The following is a 20,049-nucleotide window of genomic DNA, read 5'->3' as shown; positions in this document are numbered from 1 at the left end:
CCGGCCGATGTTCGCTCTTTCACTTGCTCATCAACACACACACACTCTCAGCAGATCACATGTACCGAAATTGAAGCCCTCAACTTGGAATAGTTCTTACTTAATTGTGACATAGAACTCCAACCATGCTCAAACAAAGGAACACGGCGACTGACGTACAGCCATCCTGGACATAATTCCAGGGGCAAACCGTAACTCGTAGAAATTTGTACAGTTGGTCTCTCTTCTGACTCCCTCCCATCCGACCCGCATCACCCCACGCCTAATCTCACCCATTTTCCTGCTGCTCACCACCAAGTATTAACCCTGCTTAGAAGGCCATCTCCTTCTTGATCTCGGCAATGGCCAGACCAGGGTTCAGACCCTTGGGGCAGGTCCTCGTGCAGTTCAGGATGGTGTGGCATCGGTACAGGCTCATGGAGTTGTCAAGGGCAGCCTTGCGCTCGGACTTGCGCTCGTCACGCGAGTCGATCAGCCAGCGGTAGGACTGGAGGAGGATGGCAGGGCCGAGGTACTCCTCCGAGTTCCACCAGTACGAGGGGCACGAGGTCGAGCAGCAGGCGCACAGGATACATTCGTAGAGACCGTCGAGCTTCTTGCGGTCTGCCTTGCTCTGGCGGTATTCCTTGCCCTGCGAGGGAAGTTAGTATACCGGTGCGACTACGCCAATATAGAAGCCGAAGGGCAGGGAAGAGAAAAAAACATAACATACGTCGGGCGCGGGAGTGTCCCTCTGCAGGTAGGGCTTGATGGACTTGTACTGCTTGTAGAACTGGGTCAAGTCGGGCACGAGGTCCTTGACGACGTAGGTGTGCGGCAGAGGATAGATCTTCATCTCCTTGTCGGTCTCGGTGGGGATGCGGCAGAGGCAGGCGAGGGTGTTGGTGCCGTTGATGTTCATGGCGCAGCTGCCGCAGATGCCCTCACGGCAGCTTCGGCGGAAGGTCAGGGTGGGGTCGATCTCGTTCTTGATGCGGACGAGGGCGTCGAGCACCATGGGGCCGGTCTTGTTGAGGTCGAGGGTGTAGGTCTGCATCCGGGGCTTCTCGGTGGGCGCGTCGGGGTTCCAGCGGTAGATCTGGAAGGACTTCATGCGGGAGTCGGAGGCGCCCTTGGGGTTGGCGTTGACGGTGGCATCGCCGACCGAGGCCATGGAGCGCGCGAAGACGGCCTGGGGCTTGAAGGCCGGGCGGGCGGCGGCGGCGAGGAGCCGCGACGAGGAAGAGCGGAGAGCTGCCATTGCGGGCGATCAAGCGTCTATTATCGACGAGCCTCTTTTTTTCCCGGGGACGCTGGGCAGAGGGTGTTGCAGGCGAGGGAACCGGAGAGATGTATCAGGATGAGAGCGAGTCCAGCAGCTCAGGCAAGCAGAACCAGATGCCCCGATAAGGTTCGTTCTAGGCCGACTCCTGAGGGTGGTGGCAATTGGGAGTGAGGATGTTCAGATGTCGAAATCATCATCGACTCTGGAGGCGTCTGTCCGCCCAGGATCCGACCCGAACGGCACCAAGGCGCACGGGGGTTGTGCTGGTCCTCGGTAATGCGGCCGGCCAATCAGCGCCCGCCTCTTCCTAAGCAGCCCATACCCGGTCCACTAATGCACGCGACCAGTTGCCGCTCAGCTGGCGGGCGGTCGGCCGCCCTCAGTGTGCTACTTGGCCCCGATCCACGCAGGCCACCCCCCCAGTGGGCGCCCCCGTCCCCAGCCACTACGAGGTGCACCTCGCCCGGGAACTGGACGAAATGGGTCCCTGTCGGAAAGCACCGGGTCCAGTCCAGTGTAAGTCGGGTACCATAGGTAGGTCGCGGGAAAATTGGACACGACCGCGACAAGCCAGAAGGCCCAGAAATCGGGGGAGGCAGCCATGTCAAATGTGCTATGGTAACCAACCATGCCCAGTAAAAACAGGGAAAAAAAAAAGAGGAATCCAAAGGGCTATTACGTACAGTACATGGTCCCGTACAGCCACTGACTGCAGTTGCTAGTGGGTGCGATAAGATAGCGCGCTCCCCTGTTGTATGGACCTGGTGCTGAGAGCTGTGCTGCACTGCAACTCTCACCAGGTACCGACTGTGCGGTACTGACTCTACCGTACTGCGCAGTTCTGCAAGTACAGCTTAGCTCTACGTAACTTTTTTTTTCTGTCCCTTTTCCATCCCTGAGTACATACACATCACCCTTCTGCGTCGACACATCTGCCAATTGATCCTTAGCTGGCCAGGAGATCCTTTGCGCAAAGCTACCGCATCGTCTCGCACCAGCCTCTCTCCCCTAACGCGCCGTCTCCTGCAATATGCCTAGATGATCAGTCCTTGGGGTCTCCGTTATCCCCATCCGAACATCGTCGTCCCCAGCAATGGCCACAACACTCCCGCGGCTTGTACTGCCCCGGAAGAGGCTGTCTGACCAGCGTACGTATTGCCTCCTGCCCACCGGGCGTCTGCCATGCTGACTGGCCCTGATCCAGTAGTCTCGTACCGCCCGTTCCTGGCCCTGTTCCGTCCCGCCGCGCCGCCATCATCATCATTACATCACACCCGGGCATTCTCAGCAGCGCACGCTGATATGCCGTCGCAAGACACACAACCACCGCCCGCGCGCAAGTTCACCTATCATGCCGCTGCCTCCTATGCGAGCAAGCACAAGCGCCTCAACCCGAACTCCGACCTGTTCCACTTCAACCCGTATAACCGCATCCAGCCACAGATCAAGCGCCCCAAGTCGAAACGGCCCGCCAGCGGTCAGGATGCCTTCTTCATAGCTCGCGTCGGCGACACCAACGCCGTTGCCCTCGGCGTGGCAGATGGTGTTGGCGGATGGGAGGAGAGTGGCGTCGATCCTGCCGACTTCTCCCACAGCTTCTGCGACTACATGGCCCTGGCCGCCTACGAGCACAAGCCCGGCGTCAGCCCCCTGCTGAAGGCCAGGGCGCTGATGCAGAAGGGTTACGACGATGTTTGCAGCGACAAGAGCATACCTGCCGGGGGGAGCACCGCCTGTGTGGCCATTGCGTCTGAGGATGGCAAACTCGAGATCGCAAACTTGGGCGATTCCGGCTTCATCCAGCTGCGCCTGAACGCCGTCAACAGTTACACCGAACCACAGACCCACGCCTTCAACACGCCCTATCAACTCTCCGTCGTCCCGGAGAGCATGCTGGCCCGCGCCGCAGCTTTCGGCGGCGCTCAACTATGCGACTATCCCAAGGACGCCGATGTTACCACACACAACCTCAAGCATGGCGATATTCTGGTCTTTGCCAGCGATGGGCTGTGGGACAACGTTTTCAACCAAGATATCTTGAAGATTGCGAGCCGCATCATGACCAGTTGTGGTGCCTGGAAATCGTCAGACGGAGGAATTCGTGTCATCGACAACCTGGCACCGTTCACACAGGCCGACGACTCGGCCCAGCGTCCCATGACTCTCCAGGGCGCAATTGCCCTCGAGATTGCACTGACTGCCAAGGCCTTGAGTCTCAACCAGAGGATCGACGGGCCCTTTGCCAAGGAGGTACAAAAGTACTACCCACAGGAGGACTGGCATGGTGGCAAGGTAGACGACATCTGTGTCGTGGTTGTGGTCGTGTCCGAGGAGGGAAAGCCACAGGCTGTTAAAGCCAAACTTTAATAATCTAGGGACGGTGCATTGGATTAGATACCCGGACCATCATTTGCATTGCTCGGCGTCGGGGGTCGTCATACATAGGGGTGTCAGCATACGAGGGGGTCATTTTGTACGAGCGGATGTGGCGAGTTCACTGTATAGCATATCATACCATAGTAGAGGTTATCTGCCCACGCATAGATCGAGGGGGCCTTCAAAATTCCAACAAGTGTATATTTATTCCTCCTTTTCGGTTCTAGGCGTGAACAAGTCGCCTAACACAACCATCAAAGAGCCAGCAAACGTGGGTAAACAGTTGTCCAGGGCTACCCAGGTGGGCAAGCGTGGTGTCTGTTGTAAGGAAATCAGTCAGTCGTCAGCTCTTGCCGTTCGGGTCGGACTTGGCAACGTAGAGAAGAGTGCTTTCAATGGTCTGACATCGACCGTGAATGCTTGATTGGCGTGTGAATTACGGCTGCAGATGCCACACATTTAACTGGGTCCCTGTTCTACCAACTACTACAAAGTTGCGTAATCAACTATGCACTATTCAACAACGTGTGAACAGGGCATGACCAGGCGTGACTTGCCATAACCCTAGACTTGATTCCAACAGTTGATGAATACAAGTTCCGTGGTTTCGATAGACATGTAGTGATTGGAAACGACACGCACAGAATCAACTCTAGTTTACGCTTTCACAGTAACTTCCGACTCACAAGTTACCACGACAGGCTGTGAACGAAACTGATGAATCTCTCACAAAGTACATATACATAGAAATCCGATTTCGGAGAGTAGCATGTCCTTCTTTGCTTGGTAAATACTTGAAAGCGAAGATAGCAACACTCTGAAAAGGTCCGGTACCGGGAATCATATACTACCTCCCCCTTTCCCATCCACAGGGCGGTTCTGTTGGGCCGCGATTCTCACAAAGCCTATGCTCCGCCGCTGGCACTTCCAACCTCTTTCCCATCTTCTCACGAATTCACGTGGCTAATTGAGATCAGGTAAATATCTCAGGGCACAAATAACCACCAAAGCGAAAACATGAGGAGCCTTGCAATCACTTAATGTGCCTCGATGCTTTTGGATGTGCCGCTCTACCCTCTGGCGATAGAGGCTTTTAAATATTACGACACCGAACGCTGCATACCCAACATCACCATGCTTGTGGCCGGGCAGTCTATCGTTCACGAATATACTGATTAATGAATAGGTAGCAAGCAAACATCCTTAAGCAAATAGCTCACATCACAAGTACGGTCCCACTATCTACGTCCTACTTCTAACATAAACCTCCCAGCATGACTAGGCCTTTGTTATAAGATACTGAAGCCTGCCCCTACCTCCTTTTTCTTCCATCAGCGCTTCTCACAGGCGCCAGTCTCGTTAGGTGCTTTCATGCATGGAAACGGGCTGACAAGAGCCATCCCACAGGGGACGAGCACGTAGTACGCGAACCATGCCTTTCACACAAAGCGAGCAGGACTCGATCCTCGAGCAGCACAAGGCCGCAGCCCTGGCTGACCTCGAGGCGCTGCTGCGACCCGAGGCCGACACATGCGAGGCGGCGCTGCGCGAGCTCGCCAACAAGTGGTGGGCCGTGTTCCAAGAACGTGGGGAGAACTACTGTGCGTGCCCCCTTTTTCTTTCCTTCTTCTTTTTTTTTTTTTCTATTTTTTTTTTCTCCCGCTGTTATATCCATGATCGTCGTGCACCGCACAACGCATCTCCCTCGATTGATGGAAGAAACAAAGCTGACGCCCGGCGCCCGAACATCCAGCGCGCTTCCGCGCCCACGCCGGCGCCGTATACCGCTGCGTGCTCGACCGCATGGTGCAGATCGTCGATGCGGGCGAGGGGGGCGACCTCGCGCGCGAGCACTTCCGCCGGTTCGCCCGGGTCCTCATGCGCAACGTGCCGCGGCGGTACTGGGCCATGTTCTTCCTGGGATGGCATGATTTCCAGGCTGGCTATCTCAAGGGTGAGCATATCTTGTCCTCTTCTATGCTGTGCACCGCTCCCTGCGATCGAGGAAGAGGAGAACGAGCTAACCTGAGGACAGCCGAGCTTGAGTGCGACGCGGAAGGCGGCACGGCACAGGAGGATAGGGCAGGTAGGTTGACGGCTTTGCGAAGGGCGCTCGAGCTCGAGGGAGACGCGGCTGTGTCCACAGACTGGCTATGATCCAAGGCGTCGTAGGTGCCGGAGGGCACGTCGTCATAGAAGCACGTAAAAGTTGTACAATACCATAACGACTGTGTGTACCATGTCCGCAGCTTGCACGGCTTTGAGGTACAGCAGACTAGTGAAATGATTCTCATTTATACGGCGCGCTATTGCTGCTAGATTGTAATGGACGTCGGCGGGATTGCGTATGCCAACCCCTTGACGGCTCGCGCTCCGCTGAATAACCTCCTTTCGAGTATGAGGACCGGCAAGGACCAGCCCGAGGTGTAGATCTCTAACTTGTTATACTGGCACCAACCGCCATCAGACGCATGAAATCCCCAGCCTTTCCTACCGTGGACAATGCTTACGCATCATGCCCGAATTTGATAAGTTACCAAATCGATCTGCAGCTCGGTCTTGAAACGGGCAAGCTGCCGTCCGGGTAGTGTGGCTGGAGAGCTTGTGTACTGTGATAAGCGAAGTTCGTCGGCTCTTCATGTAAGCAGCTATGGCAGGCCTACAAGGCCGGTTGATGTTCTGCAGCTACCCGTCAAACCCAGAGTGACTGCACGACTGGATAAGTCAGCTGACAATGGTCGCGCATCATGACACGAATGGAGCCGGGAATAACTTTGCCAGGCGCGAGCTACTGCTGGTAGCCGTGAGGGGGGAATACTCCTCTTGGCGCAGTCTATACCACCTCGATTCGTGCTCGTCTCTTGGAGTATAGTGCGATGGGCAGAGATCATCGTTCGAACGACGACGACACAGGGACATTTGCACCATCCGTAGAGCCCTGGTCACGCGTCCGGAAGCCGGCTATGCCTATGCAGTAAGACCGTTGTATTGATGTTTATATACATGCATCAGTGTTGCGCACGCCTACGCGACACGATTCCAGCAACACAATTCGAATCTTCCAAGTTTTGCCTGTTCGACCACCGCTGGTCATTCCGCTCCACCCCAGCGAACTCGTGCGACGCGATTAACACATTAGTCAGGATACGAGATTATCAAAACGTATTTACTCAGAAACTACCAAAATGTCCAGCAGCTGGTCCTCCTCCTTTCACTCTTTTCAGAATTAGAAAGCGAGGGCAAGACCGGCGGCGGCAAGCACCAGGGGGGCAGCGAAGCTCTGAGCACCGTTGGTGTTAGGAGCAGTGCTGGAAGAAGCAGAAGCCGAGGTAGTCTTGCTGGCGTTGCTGGAGGTGGCTGGTGCGTAGTTAGAACGGGGTCTGCCCTTCGCGATCGGCAAGGGGACCACTTACTGGAGCTGGCCTTGGTCGAAGAGGACGACGAGTCCTCGGTGCTGCTGGCAGAGGCGGACGAGGAGCCACTGGTGGTGGTGGTGGTCAGGGTGGATGAGGCCTTGGTGCTGGTGGCGGCGGTGGAAGAAGCCTTGGAGCTGCTCGCGGCGGTAGAGCTGGAGCCAGTTCCAACAATAGGGAACTGGGAGCTGTAGTTGGTGGTGTCATCAGACGAGTCAACGATCTCGAAGGCATAGTTGCCGCTGACGAGGGACGAGGAAAGGGTGACGGTCAGAGAATCGTCGGTGGTGCCGGCTGTCAGGACGTTAGCATCAATGAGGGGCCTGGGAACACAGCGAAAGACGTACTGGCGAGGGCCTGGACGGTCTTGAGGTCGTCCGAGGGGCCGTCCTTCAGGTTGATGGTGTAAGGACCCTTGCCGCCATCCCACTCCAGGGTGAAGGGCTTGCCAGCCTCAACGTTGTAGTTGCTGTTGGTGAAGGCAACTTTGGCGCTGGCCAGTCCGGCAAGGACGGCGAAGGCAATCGAGGCGATAGCAGACTTCATTGTGATTGATTTGGTTTGGAAATGGGGTGAATGAGAGACGAGAAGAAGCTAAACCCAGGTTGCGCGGTCAGTGATCGGTACGGACGGAACACACAGTTGGGACGGGCAGAGGCTTCGTTCAAAGCGTAGGCAGGGCGCCATGGCGAGGGAGTCCGCGACTTATAATTAGAGAAGCCGGATCGCCATGGTGCGACGTGGACCAGAAGCCTGATCTGATCGGGCCAGCCCAGAGCAGCCGGGAGCAGCCAGTACGAGAAGCAGGACTGCGGCAAAGCCGCCATTGGGGATCCCGCAGGCAGCAGACCCAGGGCCAAGCATCGTGACTTTGTGCCTGCTGGTGGCAGGCTCGGGAAGGGAAACTCGGTCGACTTACCAGCTGTGGGGTATTGTATTAGAAGGATGTAGAGAACAGTGAAGCCGTGGAGACTGATGAAGGACCGTGGGGAGCAGTTGGGCAACGTGGTGAAGAAAAGAGGAAGAAGGACTCAAGAGATGCCGTGCCGGCGCCAGGGCGCTCATAAGAGACGATTCAGGAAATGAGCCCTCTGCATTGGTGCCTTCGCGCATGGGGACATCACAACAAGCCGCCTCCCATCGCCCAGGATGTACCCTCACATACCTCCCACGCCGCCGAGGTACCCGCCTGCCCGCTCGTATGGAAGTCCCTGTGCTGTGTACGGTACGTACCGCACCAGCTCCCTCTCCACTAGGCAAGGTTTAAATTTCTGGCTATTTGATCTAGTCCGGTTAGACCTTGGCTCACCTGCTGGGCCACGGGCCTTGGTGGGTGCTCCCAAGAGACGGGGGGGCTGCCCTTTTCTCTCCTGAAATCTTGCAATTAACCAGCATTGCCCACCAGCTTCGGGCCTAGATTGGCTGACTTGACCACCCGCCCGTTGGCTCTCTTGTCAAGGCCCAGGGTTCGAAATTGCTTGGCAATCTACCTGCCAGGGCCGCCCGGCCGCCTTGCCCAGCTGGGACGTCTCTGTCACCCTCTGCGCTCCGTCCTGGATGTCACTCTCGCGCCCAGGATGGGTTTGCAGTACATTCCCTTACACGGCCCAAGGGTTGGTGTCGCACCTCGCATCTCGCATCATGCGTTCTGCTGGCCTCCCAGAGTCTCGGGGCTCTGACGTCTGCAGCTTCGAATCTCCAGCGTCGCGCCCACGTTGAACCAGCTGAGAAAAAGGAATCTAGGGCTAGAACGGGCTCGAAAGGCCCTCACGTCAATTGCTCGGCGACAACCAATCATACGTGAATCGCCGGTGAGATGGTGTGCTCCCTGCAGCGCATGCGCCTCTTACTGCCTCGTGTTGGCATTGTTCGACTAGGCCTCGACCCCCATCTGGATCTCGCAGGCTGGGGAACCCATGAGCTGAATATCGACTGGAGCTGACTCTGTTGTCTGGCTTGGGCATGGAGATGCCAATGACAAATGCGATTCGTCCGAAGTAGCCTTGGGAGAAGTGCCATACGACTGTTGAACCCCTTCCTACGCCGCCTCTCGAGAGTCAAGACTCCTCGGGCGCAACGCCCTGCTCTCTCTCTTTTTCTCCCCTGCCGCGTGTCGTCCGTTTAATGAGTGTCTGTAGGATCGCTCCCAAGGGCGACGACGTTGGCGGCTGGGCTGCAACTTAATGCAACCTGGCGGGGCTGTCGCAATTTCGTAGAAGCCAGTTCCTGCATTGGACGCGTCCGGACATTGCGACAGGCGTCTGAGTGGTCAATCGGCCCTGTGCGGCTACTGCACACATGTTGCTTACCCCAGATATTCTTGTATGCGATCTTTGACCAGGGCCTCCCATGATGTCGCGGAAAAGCAGTGCTTCCCCCCAGCGCATATGTGTTACACCTACGTCACGCAGCGACTCAAGCTACTCGATGTGTATCCACGGTTGACTCATGTGTTGGTGCGCTCACTTTGGTGAGATCCAGCGGCGAACTACAAACGGTGAGTCTTTGGTACATGATAAACCCGTAGTTAACTGACTTATTAAACTTCGGACTGCTCAAGACAGGATTTCGTTCTTGACGGTGCAGCGCCGCCACCAACCAATAAGCCCTGGCTAATTGATACGGCAATGACTAGCAGAAGCCAATCCAATGTCGTCAGACTGTTTCACAATAGAAGGCCTAGTATGCCTCCCGTGATCTCAGCTCAGGCCTGGCAAAGCTGGATAGCCAGATTTGGCGTAGGCACATCGCTTACAGTACTCGCATGGTACCGAACTGGGCCGGAGACTATTATTGCGCCTTTATGGCGTCGAAAAGCGTATTGTTCCATGATGACTATTGCTCTAAGGACTAGAAGATCCAAACCTGTGACTGCTGGACCGCCCAACGCCATTCGCCTCGTGAGACCTTATTACATACCGGTGCAGTTCTATCACAATTTGCATGCCGCGTCGTCGAGGTACCAAGTTGAGTCAAAAGTAGGATCCAGTTCCTTGGTCGAGAACCCGTTCCCTAGGTAGGCGAAACGGTTCTGAGAAGCCTGTTCGTATGTGTAATCCCAGTCCTCGCCCCTGAAGTGCTCGAGCATGTGGAAGAAGTGTATACGGCTGCCAGGGTGCAGTGCAGTGACAGGCCCGTCCTCCTTCCCGCCCTTGAACCAGGAACGGCCCGACGAGCCCCATGCGGTCCGTGGCATGAAGGTATTGATGTGCTCGCTGTAGTCGTTCACGGCAGCCTCTGACGGTGCGATGGCTCTGATTCCCTCCGTCTGGCATTTGCGGATGATGCTAGCGATATACCTCGCAATATGCTCACTCAGTGTGAAGACACTGCCGTGGCCAATGGGCGCGTTGGGCCCGAGAAAGGCTTCACGATGGTCAATTGTCTGCCTTGCAGATCGCATTTGGAGAACTCACTGAAATAGTTTGGTACGCCGGGCAACGCACACGACATGTAGCTTTTCGGCGTCTCGAACTTCATCCTGTCCTGGACATTGCCGTTTCTGCCGACTATCGGAAAACGCGGACAGAAAGAGTTGTCAAACCCTGTGGCACATATGATGACATCTAGCAGGATGATCTCGCCGGATTCCAGCTGGATGCCTTCGGGCACGAATCTCGCAATTTGTCCCGTGATAACCTCGACATTGCCCGTCCGAAGACACTCAAGATATCCCGGTGCCGGGGTCATTCTTCGTGTGCCTAGGGGGAACGTGGGTATCAAGGCTTTGCATAGCTTCTCATCTCCGCCGAGCATTGCTGTCATATACTGGACAACCTTCTGTTGTGCAAACGCTTGTACAGGACTGCCATTGAGAACCTGTAAAGGATATTAGTCATCGACATCTATCGGATGATACAGTCGTCTTGCACCTACGACGGGAAAGGCGCCGTTGATGTCCTTCTCTACAGCCTTGACGAACGTATTGTAGAGATCTGGATCCGCCTTGAACTTCTCGATCTGTGGTGCACTGAAATCTTCGTTCGCGTCCATCTCTATTCCTTTCAGTATCTCCCAGGCTGGGCTTCCCATCAACTTCATGGACATCAGTCTTGGAGGGACAACCCAGGTGGGCGTGCGGAATATGTGGTAGAGCTTTTTTGCGCCTGTCCCCCTGTCAGAGCAACGCACTTCAAATATTGAAGGGGCAACACGGTCCTTACCTGGCTGTATTGCCGGCACGATTTGGACGCCGGTGGCACCATTGCCAATAACCGCCACACGTTTGCCAGAGCAGTCGAACCCCTTTGGCCAGCTGGCAGTATGGATTAGGTTTCCCCGAAACGCCTGGATATCTTTCACGGCAGGCCATTTCCAGTTACTGTAGGTTCAGTCAGTATGTTGCTCATATCGAGTTGGCAAATCCGTACTTGAGTATTCCGGAGGCGTCCACGATAAAATTTGCGTCATCGTGAAACTCTGAGCCGGTTGCGAGATCCTTGACATTCAAGTCCCAGAGTCCTCGAGCCTCGTCCCACCAAGCGCCAGTGACTTGATGTCGAGTCTTGATTGTATCCCACATATTCTCATCGTCGCAGATTTGGCAAAGATAAGATTTGATTTCTTCGGCAGGCGCATGGAAGTTGGACCATTCGAGGTTCGGTCGCCAAGAGAACTGGTAGTTGTGGCTTGGGACGTCGCATCGGCAACCAGGGTACTGGTTCTCGTGCCATGTCCCTCCAACTCCATCATTTTTCTCGTAGATTACCAACTCGAAATTTGTAAGAGTCTTCCGGAGCGTTCTGATCATATTGATCCCGCTGGCGCCAGCACCAATCCCCACAATTCTGACATGCCTTGCCGAGCCGATAGGCTTCTCCTCGACAGAGTACGGTGTCTTGAGACTTGAGCCATTTGTAGCTTGCCCTCTGCTTGCTGGGCTTGTTGAGATTTGGGATGGCCTCAGGCGGGTCATCTTGTTGGCAGAAGGAGGTAGAGGATTTTGGCAGTGTGTATCGGAAGTCATGTTCGAGGTCAGGAAGGAGGTGCTTTATACGACGGTTAAGTCAAACAGTGGCGATCGATAGTCAGGAATGGTCGGGTTCATGCAACGGGAGCGGCTGAGCTGAAGCTCTGTCAAGGTGAGCCACCAACCACAGCGTTGGTGCAAAGGTGTGAATATGCCGCCTTGCGTTGGTGAACGTATCTCAGCCTACCACAAAGGAGTTTGAATAGGGCCGTGAATAGTCGAAGGATGCGGTGAAACCAACGAGCCTAGACTTGATAGGAATTGTCTCCTCAATTAGGGGATGTTTAGGACAACCCCAGCGCCTTTGTCACCCGCCGATTTGAGGGCAGCCGAAACCGAATCACGGAATCCGGACCACCTGCACGTACCGCATGCTTTCTCGCACGTGTCGCACTTCTTTCCATCTGAATAGGACTCTGCTCATCATCCCGGTAGCGAATACCTCCCGAGCAGCCAACTCGAGGTCTTGGCCAATCAGAGGTTGCAGTGTGAGCATTTTAGGCCGGTAGCAAGTACTTTTAGAGAGCCGTCAGTCGTATTCCGTCCAACCACACCAGCTCTGACCCCACATAATGCTAATTCCTTCAGCGCTCCAGACAGCTGTCGTCCCACCGTGGCGCAGGAGATAGGCCTCTCTGCAAGCGCTGACCTGCCATCTGTTATCGCCGAAGACGCTGCCAAGGCCCTGTCGGTGGAAGAACCTGGTGGGAGCGAGTGGTTCGCGATGCTGGAAGCCCTGGCCGGGCATCTAGAGTATTCCAAGGTTTTGGATCCCGACCGTTTGGAAGCTTTGGATAAAGATCCGAGGATCGGCCGTAGTATAATCAATCCTTTTTACTCGGCTCCACCTGCGAATCAATCCCTGAACATAGCAGCATTCCCTCGCGTGGACTCCGCATTGGCCAGAGCAACTCGGACACTGACCTATCAGGAGACTTTGGGTTGATTCGCAATCATTGGCCGCCATGTCATTCGCCTTCTCGTTCAGCGGGGATGATATAGACGAGGAGCTCCAGGCGGATAACAACATTCCGAGCAAACCAACCCAGGCACCGGCAGCGCCAAGCAGCGCCTTCCCGGTCGCTGGCAAGCCTTTGCTGCCAACAGTTCGCCATGATTTCAAGCAGATGCTCTCGCTACTTCCTTCAAAGATTGCGTTTGGTCTACTGGGTGTCGAGTTAGATGGTGGCGAGACGATTCAGCTCCCGCGGCGCGAGCTCTGGGACGTGAGAGTCCAACTCATGGCCGAGGATGACGACGGTGGCGAGGCTGAGCCCGGCTTGGGCAGTCACGATGTCAAGACTGGAGTGTACGAGGGCGGCTTCAAAAGCTGGGAGAGCAGTGTGGATCTCGTCAAGGTTTTGGAACAGTCGAAACCATTCCTGTCCTCGCAGGACGAGGCTCCCTGCGTAGTCGAGGTAAGACTTTGCCTGGTAGACCGCCAGCTAGCCAGCGAATGCTTTTCTAACACCATGTCCCAGCTCGGTTGCGGCACTGCACTGCCCTCTTTGGCAATGTTTCAATGGGCCGCTTCCACCAACAGAGGAGAGGATGCCAAACCCTTGACTATCATCCTGGCAGACTACAACTCCACTGTGCTGCAGCTCGTAACACTGCCCAACTTCATACTATCATGGGCTCTCCAGCAACGAACAGAATTGCCACTTGTGGACGCAGCTCTATCCTCCGAGGATGGGGAACTGGATCTGACCCCTGAGGTCATCCAGGCATTCCAAGAGTTCCTCTCTCAGCGGAAAGTCAACATTGAATTTATTTCTGGCGCATGGTGTCAGGAGTTCGTGGAGCTCGTTGAGAATGCCCTGCCAGCCAACGCGAATGGCTCAAGACAACGAGTGATTGTCTTGGGTGCCGAAACAATCTATTCGCCTTTCGCCCTTCAGTCTTTCACCGACACCGTTTTCTCCCTCTTGAGTCATCAGAAAGCTCAAGGTAACAGCGCCGAAGTCCTTGCAGCAGCGAAGAAACTCTACTTCGGCGTTGGTGGGTCTCTTGATGACTTCGTCACGAAGGCGAGAGAACTTGGCGCTACCGTTGAGACTCTCAGGGAAGAAACAGAGGGTGTTCGTAGAGGTGTCGTTCAATGCCACCTGTAGTCATGAAGGTGTGGCTTGGTACGATGCAGATTGGTCACTGCCCCGACGAAGCTGTGATCCGATTTCCCCCGGAAACAGCCAGTGACTCCTCAGCAATACCGGCTTGAGATGTCGGCTGCGATTCAATGCAGTGTTGGAGTAGGCAAATGAATATCACTGAATGCCTACCTGGACCAAAGCTGTTGCGCTCGTAAAACTTGCGAGAAACACATAAATTCCAGCAGGATTTCTGGTACTTACACGTTGACCACGCATTGGCTTATTGCACACTTTTACAACATACTTTGTTTGAAGCTTTGTGAATATAGCTTCTCAGATGAGTATTGAAGTTTACAAGGAATGTGTGTCGCATCTGTAATCTTGCGAGATGGAAGCCTTGGTTGACTAGGTCTTCTCGATCAGCTCCAATGACAAATTCGCCGGCTGGCCGCCAGCTGTTACTTTGCTCACACCCGAGATTTCTACATTTTTCATGCAACATCTGTCTATCAAGTACGGCATCTCAAAACATCGAGGAAAATTCTGGCTTTGGTCAAACCCTCAAAATGGAGCGCCCGGCTAAGCGAAGGAAGGGCGACATCAAACCCCCGACTAACCCTGATCTCGTAATGGTTGGCGGCAAGCTGGTCGATCTTGGATTTTCACGAGTAAAGCCCCAGCCGAAGGAACCAGCTGAAACGCCGAAGTCTAAGGATAAAGAGGATGGTCAAGATGCTCAGGCTCCTTCAAAGCCGACTTCCAAACCGAAGTCACAGCAGTCTCACCGAAGAAAGGAAATTGATACCCCGCTTCTGAAAGCCCGGAAAGCACTGCCGATATGGGCGCATCGCGACCAAATCACTGCAAACCTGAAGGATAGCGACATCTTACTTGTCGTTGGTGAGACTGGTTCCGGAAAGAGTACCCAGGTGCCACAATTCCTGTACCAGGAACGCTGGTGCCAGCGCAAGAAGGTCACAGTGCCGGGGCAGTCTGATCCCGTCAATGTCGGCGGAGTTATCGCCATCACTCAACCTCGTCGAGTGGCTGCAACAACTCTGGCCAGTCGCGTGGCACGGGAGATGGGTACCCCCTTGGGGTCATCAGGTATAACGCGCGAGGGCTTGGTGGGTTACTCTGTTCGTTTTGACCATAATGTGCCAAAGGGGACGAGAATTAAGTTCTTGACGGAGGGTATGCTGCTTCAGGAGATGATGCGGGATCCAAATCTGCGGCAGTATAGTGCAGTGATCGTCGATGAGATCCACGAGAGAAGCGTGGATGTCGATATGCTCTCTGGGTTCCTCAGACAGATCGTTACTGGTGACAAAGCGGGACGTGGTGGCCTACCGCTGAAGGTTGTTGTCATGAGTGCGACAGCTGACGTCGAGAGGATATCGGAATTTTTCAGCCCAGCAGCAGCTGAGGAGGGCACACTATCGAAACCATCAGTGGAGGTGCTCCGGATAAAGGGTCGCCAGTACCCGGTTGACATAAAGCACACACAAGCACCTGTGCCAGATCTACGAGAAGCATTGTTCAACCAGATCACCAAAATCCACGAGCAGGAAGCTCTCCCAGGGGATATTTTGGCCTTTCTCACCGGCCAGGAGGAGATTGAAGCACTGCAGAAGCGCATCGAGGAGTACGGGGCCTCACTGGCATCAGATGTTCCGAAGATCCTCACATGCCCACTCTACGGACAGCTCGCTGTTCAGGCACAGCAAGCTGCGTTCCAGCCGCCGCCCACCAAGTTCACTCGAAAGGTGATTCTAGCAACAAACATAGCAGAAACGTCCGTCACTGTGCCTGGCGCTCGTTACGTTGTCGACTGTGGCAAAGCCAAGGTCAAGCAGTACAGGTCTCGGCTGGGCATGGAGTCCTTGTTAGCAAAACCAATTTCGAAGTCTTCTGCTCTGCAGAGAGCAGGTCGAGCTGGTCGTGAAGGCCCCGGTCAATGCTTCAGACTTTATACACCAGAGACTTATGACACGCTGAAGGATGTCGACCTCCCCGAGATTCTGCGGACTGATGTCTTGGGCGCAGTATTGACGATGAAGGCCCGTGGGATTAATGACATACTCTCGTTCCCATTGATGGACTTTCCTGATCTCGATTCCATAGAGAAGGCGCTCCTGCAGCTCCACTTCCTGGAGGCACTGGATGACAACGGCACTATTACCAGTATTGGAAAGAGGGTCGCCTTGTTTCCCGTCACCGCGCCTTACGGAAGAGTTCTCCTAGCAGCAGCCGAGCCACAATTCGACTGCCTGCTGGAAGTGATCGATATCATTTCCTGTATAACCGCTGGTGAAAGTATATTTCATCAACTGCAAATGGAGGAACAGCAAGAAGAAACAGAAGAGGCACGTAAGGCTTTGTATCGCCGGGAGGGAGATATCCTCACCTATCTCACGACTATGCAACAGTATACAGCGGAGCATGCCGACAGAGTTGGCTGGTGCAAGAAGCGGAAAGTCAATGTCCGCAACATGAGACAGGCTTTGAATATTCGGAATCAACTTCGGAGCCTGTGTCTGAAGGAGAAGTTGCTGACGGAGAAGCCGGAGCCAGACCCGCAGCCTTTCGTGCCCATTTCTCCAGAGCGGGCCGAGACACTATTGAAGTGCTTCTTGAAGGGCTTTGTCACGAAGTGCGCCTTGCTGGCACCTGACGGCAGCTACGTCACCACTCAGGGGAAACACATTGTTGCCATCCACCCATCCAGCGTTTTGCATGGACAGAAAAAGGAAGCCATCATGTTCCTGGAACATGTGTTTACGCAGAAGAATTATGCAAAGAAAGTAAGCGCTGTCCAGGCGGACTGGATAGTGGAGGCTTTAGGGGGTGGACAATAGAGATATCTTAGCGCGTATACTGGCATAGCGATTGTCCACCGTAGAATTGAACAATAGAAAATTTCCTTTATATGCAATACGTCCTACATCGACTGTGAACACATTATATTTCGATGATGTCCTTCCGTATATACCGACCAGGGCTAATATGATACGCCGGCCTTGGTCTTAATATACACCAGCGTATGATGAGACTGCTATTTATACACTTCCTGCATTGTCTGCTTACAAGGCTACGCTAGATAACACCAGCACGATTCTCGGGAAGCAGGATAGATGTACGGTCTCATAAGAGCCGCACTCCACATTCGCTAATCAGACGACACTGAGCCAACGGCTTGGCTATGCATGCAGTAAACATCATGCGGTTCTCCTCTGGCTACCGAGACGTCACTCTTCACTGCCCCCCTCCTCATGGCGTTTCCGGATGGCCTGCATGAGTTCGTATAGTTGGCCCATCTGCTGGTCTGGATGGGTATCAGTATGTCTGCGACGAAGGGAAAGACAAATAAAATAAAAATAAAAATAAAAAACAGACCCAAAGGGGCCTTCCAATTCGACATGCCACGGCTGTGGTCACGTCGCAAAGGGGTTCAAACTCACCGCTCATCTTCTCGATCTTGGCCGGGTCAAGTTTTTCCCCCTTCCACGCATCGCCCTCGATTTTCTGCGCGTACAGCTGCCACTCGGTCAAGAAACCGATCTGTACGTTCCCGCGGGGGGTTAGTCTCAGCCGTCATTCCGAGAGCAAGCCGTCGCGGACGGGCGCGATGTGACGAGTGTTACTCACGATGTGCGCGGGGTTCTCCGTCTCGCGGTGGGCGCGGAATTCGGCCTTGATGTACTCGTCGCCCAGGAGCCGCATCTCGGACGGGAGGTGCTTCCTGTGAGCACGGAACAGGCGCCGATACAGCGGGATTGGCGGCAGGAGGGCCAGCGCCGGCCGGAGACCGTTGTTTGAAGCGGGCGCTGCCTGGGCTAGTAATCTCGACGACGGCCTCATGGCGGCCTGGTACGATGCAAGTTACAGCGTGGTTGGGCTAACACAGAGATTGTCTTGAGTATCATCTACTTACGCCGTTCAACACGGTCCTCGTGGTGAAATCAAATGTCACGGAATCATAGTGGGTCACACAGTGCCCCCGGCCACTACGAAGGGGTCGACACTGTGATGTCATGGTCTGCGAAGCCTCCGAGTGGTGTTTTCAAGAAGCCAATTGCTACGCACAGGAAGCCAAGCCGAAATCAAAATGTCTGTTATTCAGATCTAGTGGTGTTTCGGCGGTATCAAACAAGAGCCTCCACCCATGAAACGCCCGTGGTGTATGAAAAGTCCAAACCGTCACCAATGCACTGCCTTCTTGGCCCGAAAAGGGTCTCTTGGAACTTAATGAATACGTTTCAGTCTCTCCGTGTTGAGTTTGGCCTGGTCGTTCACGGAATCGCTCTGTGGCCATATTAGCATTGATCGTCGGTGCAGAAAGCGGCGGACATACCTTTTCGCCGAGTCTTCCTATGAGCTGGTCCTGAGAGTCGATTTCCCTCTGCATCAGCCTGGCCACGCTGTTAAGGGTGCCGACATGGTTTGCGGTCCTTGCCATGGCATCGTCAATGCGGTTTTCGGCCTCATCATCCTCCGAGTCGTCCTCGAAGGCGTATTTGCTCTTCTCAGCACCACTAGCCTTCTGCCACTTATCGGTGCTACGGGAGGCCTCGATCTCTTTGAAGCCAGCCTCCATGTGGGCGTTGGCTTGCCACCCAGCCTTGCGAGTTGCCTCGCGCAGGTCTCGGTCGTTGCGGTGCTGTTCAAGGATTTGGTTCTCGAGGTCCCGCGTCTTCTTGCCTGATGTGAAGGGGTTGTTGACGTGGACTGCAAACATGCTGCGGTTCAGGTGCTTCAACTTCTTAGTTTGTCCTTCAGCCTCGCGCGTGGACGTGCTGGCTTTGTCGAGGAGACCTTCGGTGTAGTTCAAACGCTCGTGCTGTGCACCCAACCTGGCGTAGGTACCCAATGCCGTCTCCACAGCCTGAGAGGCGATACGCTCAGAGTTCTCGGCCGAGGTTGCCGATGCAAGCTTTGTCTCTTTAATTTGCCTTCTGATATCGGCGACCTCCTCTTCCTCTTGCTCCTCCGCGGTGAGCTCACGGCGCTCACCATAACCACCGTAGTTGGACCCGGCGCCGGTGCCGGATGCTCCGTATCCCCCACTCTGTGCGGGCTGTTGCTGTCTTTGATCCTGTCGTTCACGGGCGCCGGAGAAGAGAGCGTCGCGGTCGGCATCATCGTCATTGCCGTCGGCTCGGCCGAGTCCACCGTAGCCACCGGGTCCTCGAGAGCCTGCACTAGGTGCCTTTCGATCGGAGCCGTATCCGGATCCGGAGTTGTCGTATCTGTTGCTGCCGTAACCGCCGGACGCGCCGTATCGGTCGGAGCCGTAGCCGGCACCGCCGCTGTACGGGGGAGGGGCTGTCTCGTTGGAGGCGCTGCTCGCGTTGCGGTTCAATGGAGGGGCACCAGGACCGCCGCGGGGTCCTCCCGGAAGACCAGGGCCACCTCCGCGCGGACCGCTGGGCAGCCCTCCGCTGTAGGAAGCTTGCTGATACTGCTTGTAGGTTGCCTGGGCGCCAGTCATGGGCTGGCTCGGGGCGTAGGGATCATTCTGGCCCGACTGTGCATAGGGGTTGCTGGCGGGTGCGGGGGAGCCCTTCTTGCTGCCGAAGAGGGCGGAGCGATTGGAATCGTCGCCGTCGTCGGATTTCTTGCTGAAGCCGAACTTCTTCATGATGCCGGGCTGTCTGCAGACGCTGCGTTGAGTAATGAAAGGCGTCGAATGTGGCTGGAGGTTGAGAATGAGCGTGAGGCAGCAGGATGGCAGAAGGGTTCGTTAAAGAATGTTTTGGATTAAATGGGGGCGACAATGGCTCAGGTGTCTTAAATGTGTTTCGAGCAGTTGGGATTAGCCCACGGATCGACAAAAGGGGAGCCCCTCGCTTTCAGGGTCTTGTCTTGGGAGGAGTGCCAGGCAAGCAGGCAAGCCAGGAGCCAGGAGACAGCGGGAGGCAAGGAGGCGGGGGG

General features: G+C 55.1%; 8 protein-coding genes across 8 annotated transcripts; 4 read left to right on the top strand and 4 right to left on the bottom strand.

The window, feature by feature from the left end:
• Positions 1 to 310: 310 nt before the first annotated feature.
• Positions 311 to 1,240, bottom strand: JN550_013532 (uncharacterized protein; the record flags this gene model as incomplete). Its single annotated transcript, XM_049312130.1, has 2 exons — positions 311 to 631; positions 713 to 1,240. 2 exons carry the CDS (start codon positions 1,238 to 1,240, stop codon positions 311 to 313), a joined length of 849 nt encoding a protein of 282 aa, XP_049164493.1.
• Positions 1,241 to 2,446: 1,206 nt separating this feature from the next.
• On the top strand, positions 2,447 to 3,631 carry JN550_013531 (uncharacterized protein; the record flags this gene model as incomplete). Its single annotated transcript, XM_049312129.1, has 1 exon — positions 2,447 to 3,631. The coding sequence occupies one exon, from the start codon at positions 2,447 to 2,449 to the stop codon at positions 3,629 to 3,631; it is 1,185 nt and encodes a 394-aa protein (XP_049164492.1).
• Positions 3,632 to 5,072: 1,441 nt separating this feature from the next.
• On the top strand, positions 5,073 to 5,797 carry JN550_013530 (uncharacterized protein; the record flags this gene model as incomplete). The annotated part of the gene is made up of 3 exons (XM_049312128.1): positions 5,073 to 5,241; positions 5,394 to 5,594; positions 5,676 to 5,797. 3 exons carry the CDS (start codon positions 5,073 to 5,075, stop codon positions 5,795 to 5,797), a joined length of 492 nt encoding a protein of 163 aa, XP_049164491.1.
• Positions 5,798 to 6,866: 1,069 nt separating this feature from the next.
• On the bottom strand, positions 6,867 to 7,599 carry JN550_013529 (uncharacterized protein; the record flags this gene model as incomplete). The annotated part of the gene is made up of 3 exons (XM_049312127.1): positions 6,867 to 6,997; positions 7,054 to 7,347; positions 7,401 to 7,599. The coding sequence occupies 3 exons, from the start codon at positions 7,597 to 7,599 to the stop codon at positions 6,867 to 6,869; spliced, it is 624 nt and encodes a 207-aa protein (XP_049164490.1).
• Positions 7,600 to 9,985: 2,386 nt separating this feature from the next.
• Positions 9,986 to 12,518, bottom strand: JN550_013528 (uncharacterized protein; the record flags this gene model as incomplete). Its single annotated transcript, XM_049312126.1, has 6 exons — positions 9,986 to 10,419; positions 10,470 to 10,872; positions 10,930 to 11,159; positions 11,217 to 11,374; positions 11,424 to 12,041; positions 12,391 to 12,518. The coding sequence occupies 6 exons, from the start codon at positions 12,516 to 12,518 to the stop codon at positions 9,986 to 9,988; spliced, it is 1,971 nt and encodes a 656-aa protein (XP_049164489.1).
• Positions 12,519 to 12,987: 469 nt separating this feature from the next.
• JN550_013527 (uncharacterized protein) lies at positions 12,988 to 14,136 on the top strand (the record flags this gene model as incomplete). The annotated part of the gene is made up of 2 exons (XM_049312123.1): positions 12,988 to 13,440; positions 13,504 to 14,136. The coding sequence occupies 2 exons, from the start codon at positions 12,988 to 12,990 to the stop codon at positions 14,134 to 14,136; spliced, it is 1,086 nt and encodes a 361-aa protein (XP_049164488.1).
• A 545-nt stretch (positions 14,137 to 14,681) lies between these two features.
• Positions 14,682 to 16,973, top strand: JN550_013526 (uncharacterized protein; the record flags this gene model as incomplete). Its single annotated transcript, XM_049312122.1, has 1 exon — positions 14,682 to 16,973. One exon carries the CDS (start codon positions 14,682 to 14,684, stop codon positions 16,971 to 16,973), a length of 2,292 nt encoding a protein of 763 aa, XP_049164487.1.
• Positions 16,974 to 17,363: 390 nt separating this feature from the next.
• JN550_013525 (uncharacterized protein) lies at positions 17,364 to 19,756 on the bottom strand (the record flags this gene model as incomplete). Its single annotated transcript, XM_049312121.1, has 7 exons — positions 17,364 to 17,440; positions 17,577 to 17,676; positions 17,764 to 17,982; positions 18,050 to 18,139; positions 18,202 to 18,227; positions 18,372 to 18,420; positions 18,470 to 19,756. The coding sequence occupies 7 exons, from the start codon at positions 19,754 to 19,756 to the stop codon at positions 17,364 to 17,366; spliced, it is 1,848 nt and encodes a 615-aa protein (XP_049164486.1).
• Positions 19,757 to 20,049: the final 293 nt, after the last annotated feature.

This window comes from Neoarthrinium moseri (assembly GCF_022829205.1).
Source record: "Neoarthrinium moseri strain CBS 164.80 chromosome Unknown scaffold120_Wmoseri_CBS_16480, whole genome shotgun sequence".
NCBI lineage: Eukaryota > Fungi > Ascomycota > Sordariomycetes > Amphisphaeriales > Apiosporaceae > Neoarthrinium > Neoarthrinium moseri.
Note: the sequence above shows the minus strand (reverse complement) of the source record. Positions and strands in the feature narration are given on the sequence as shown.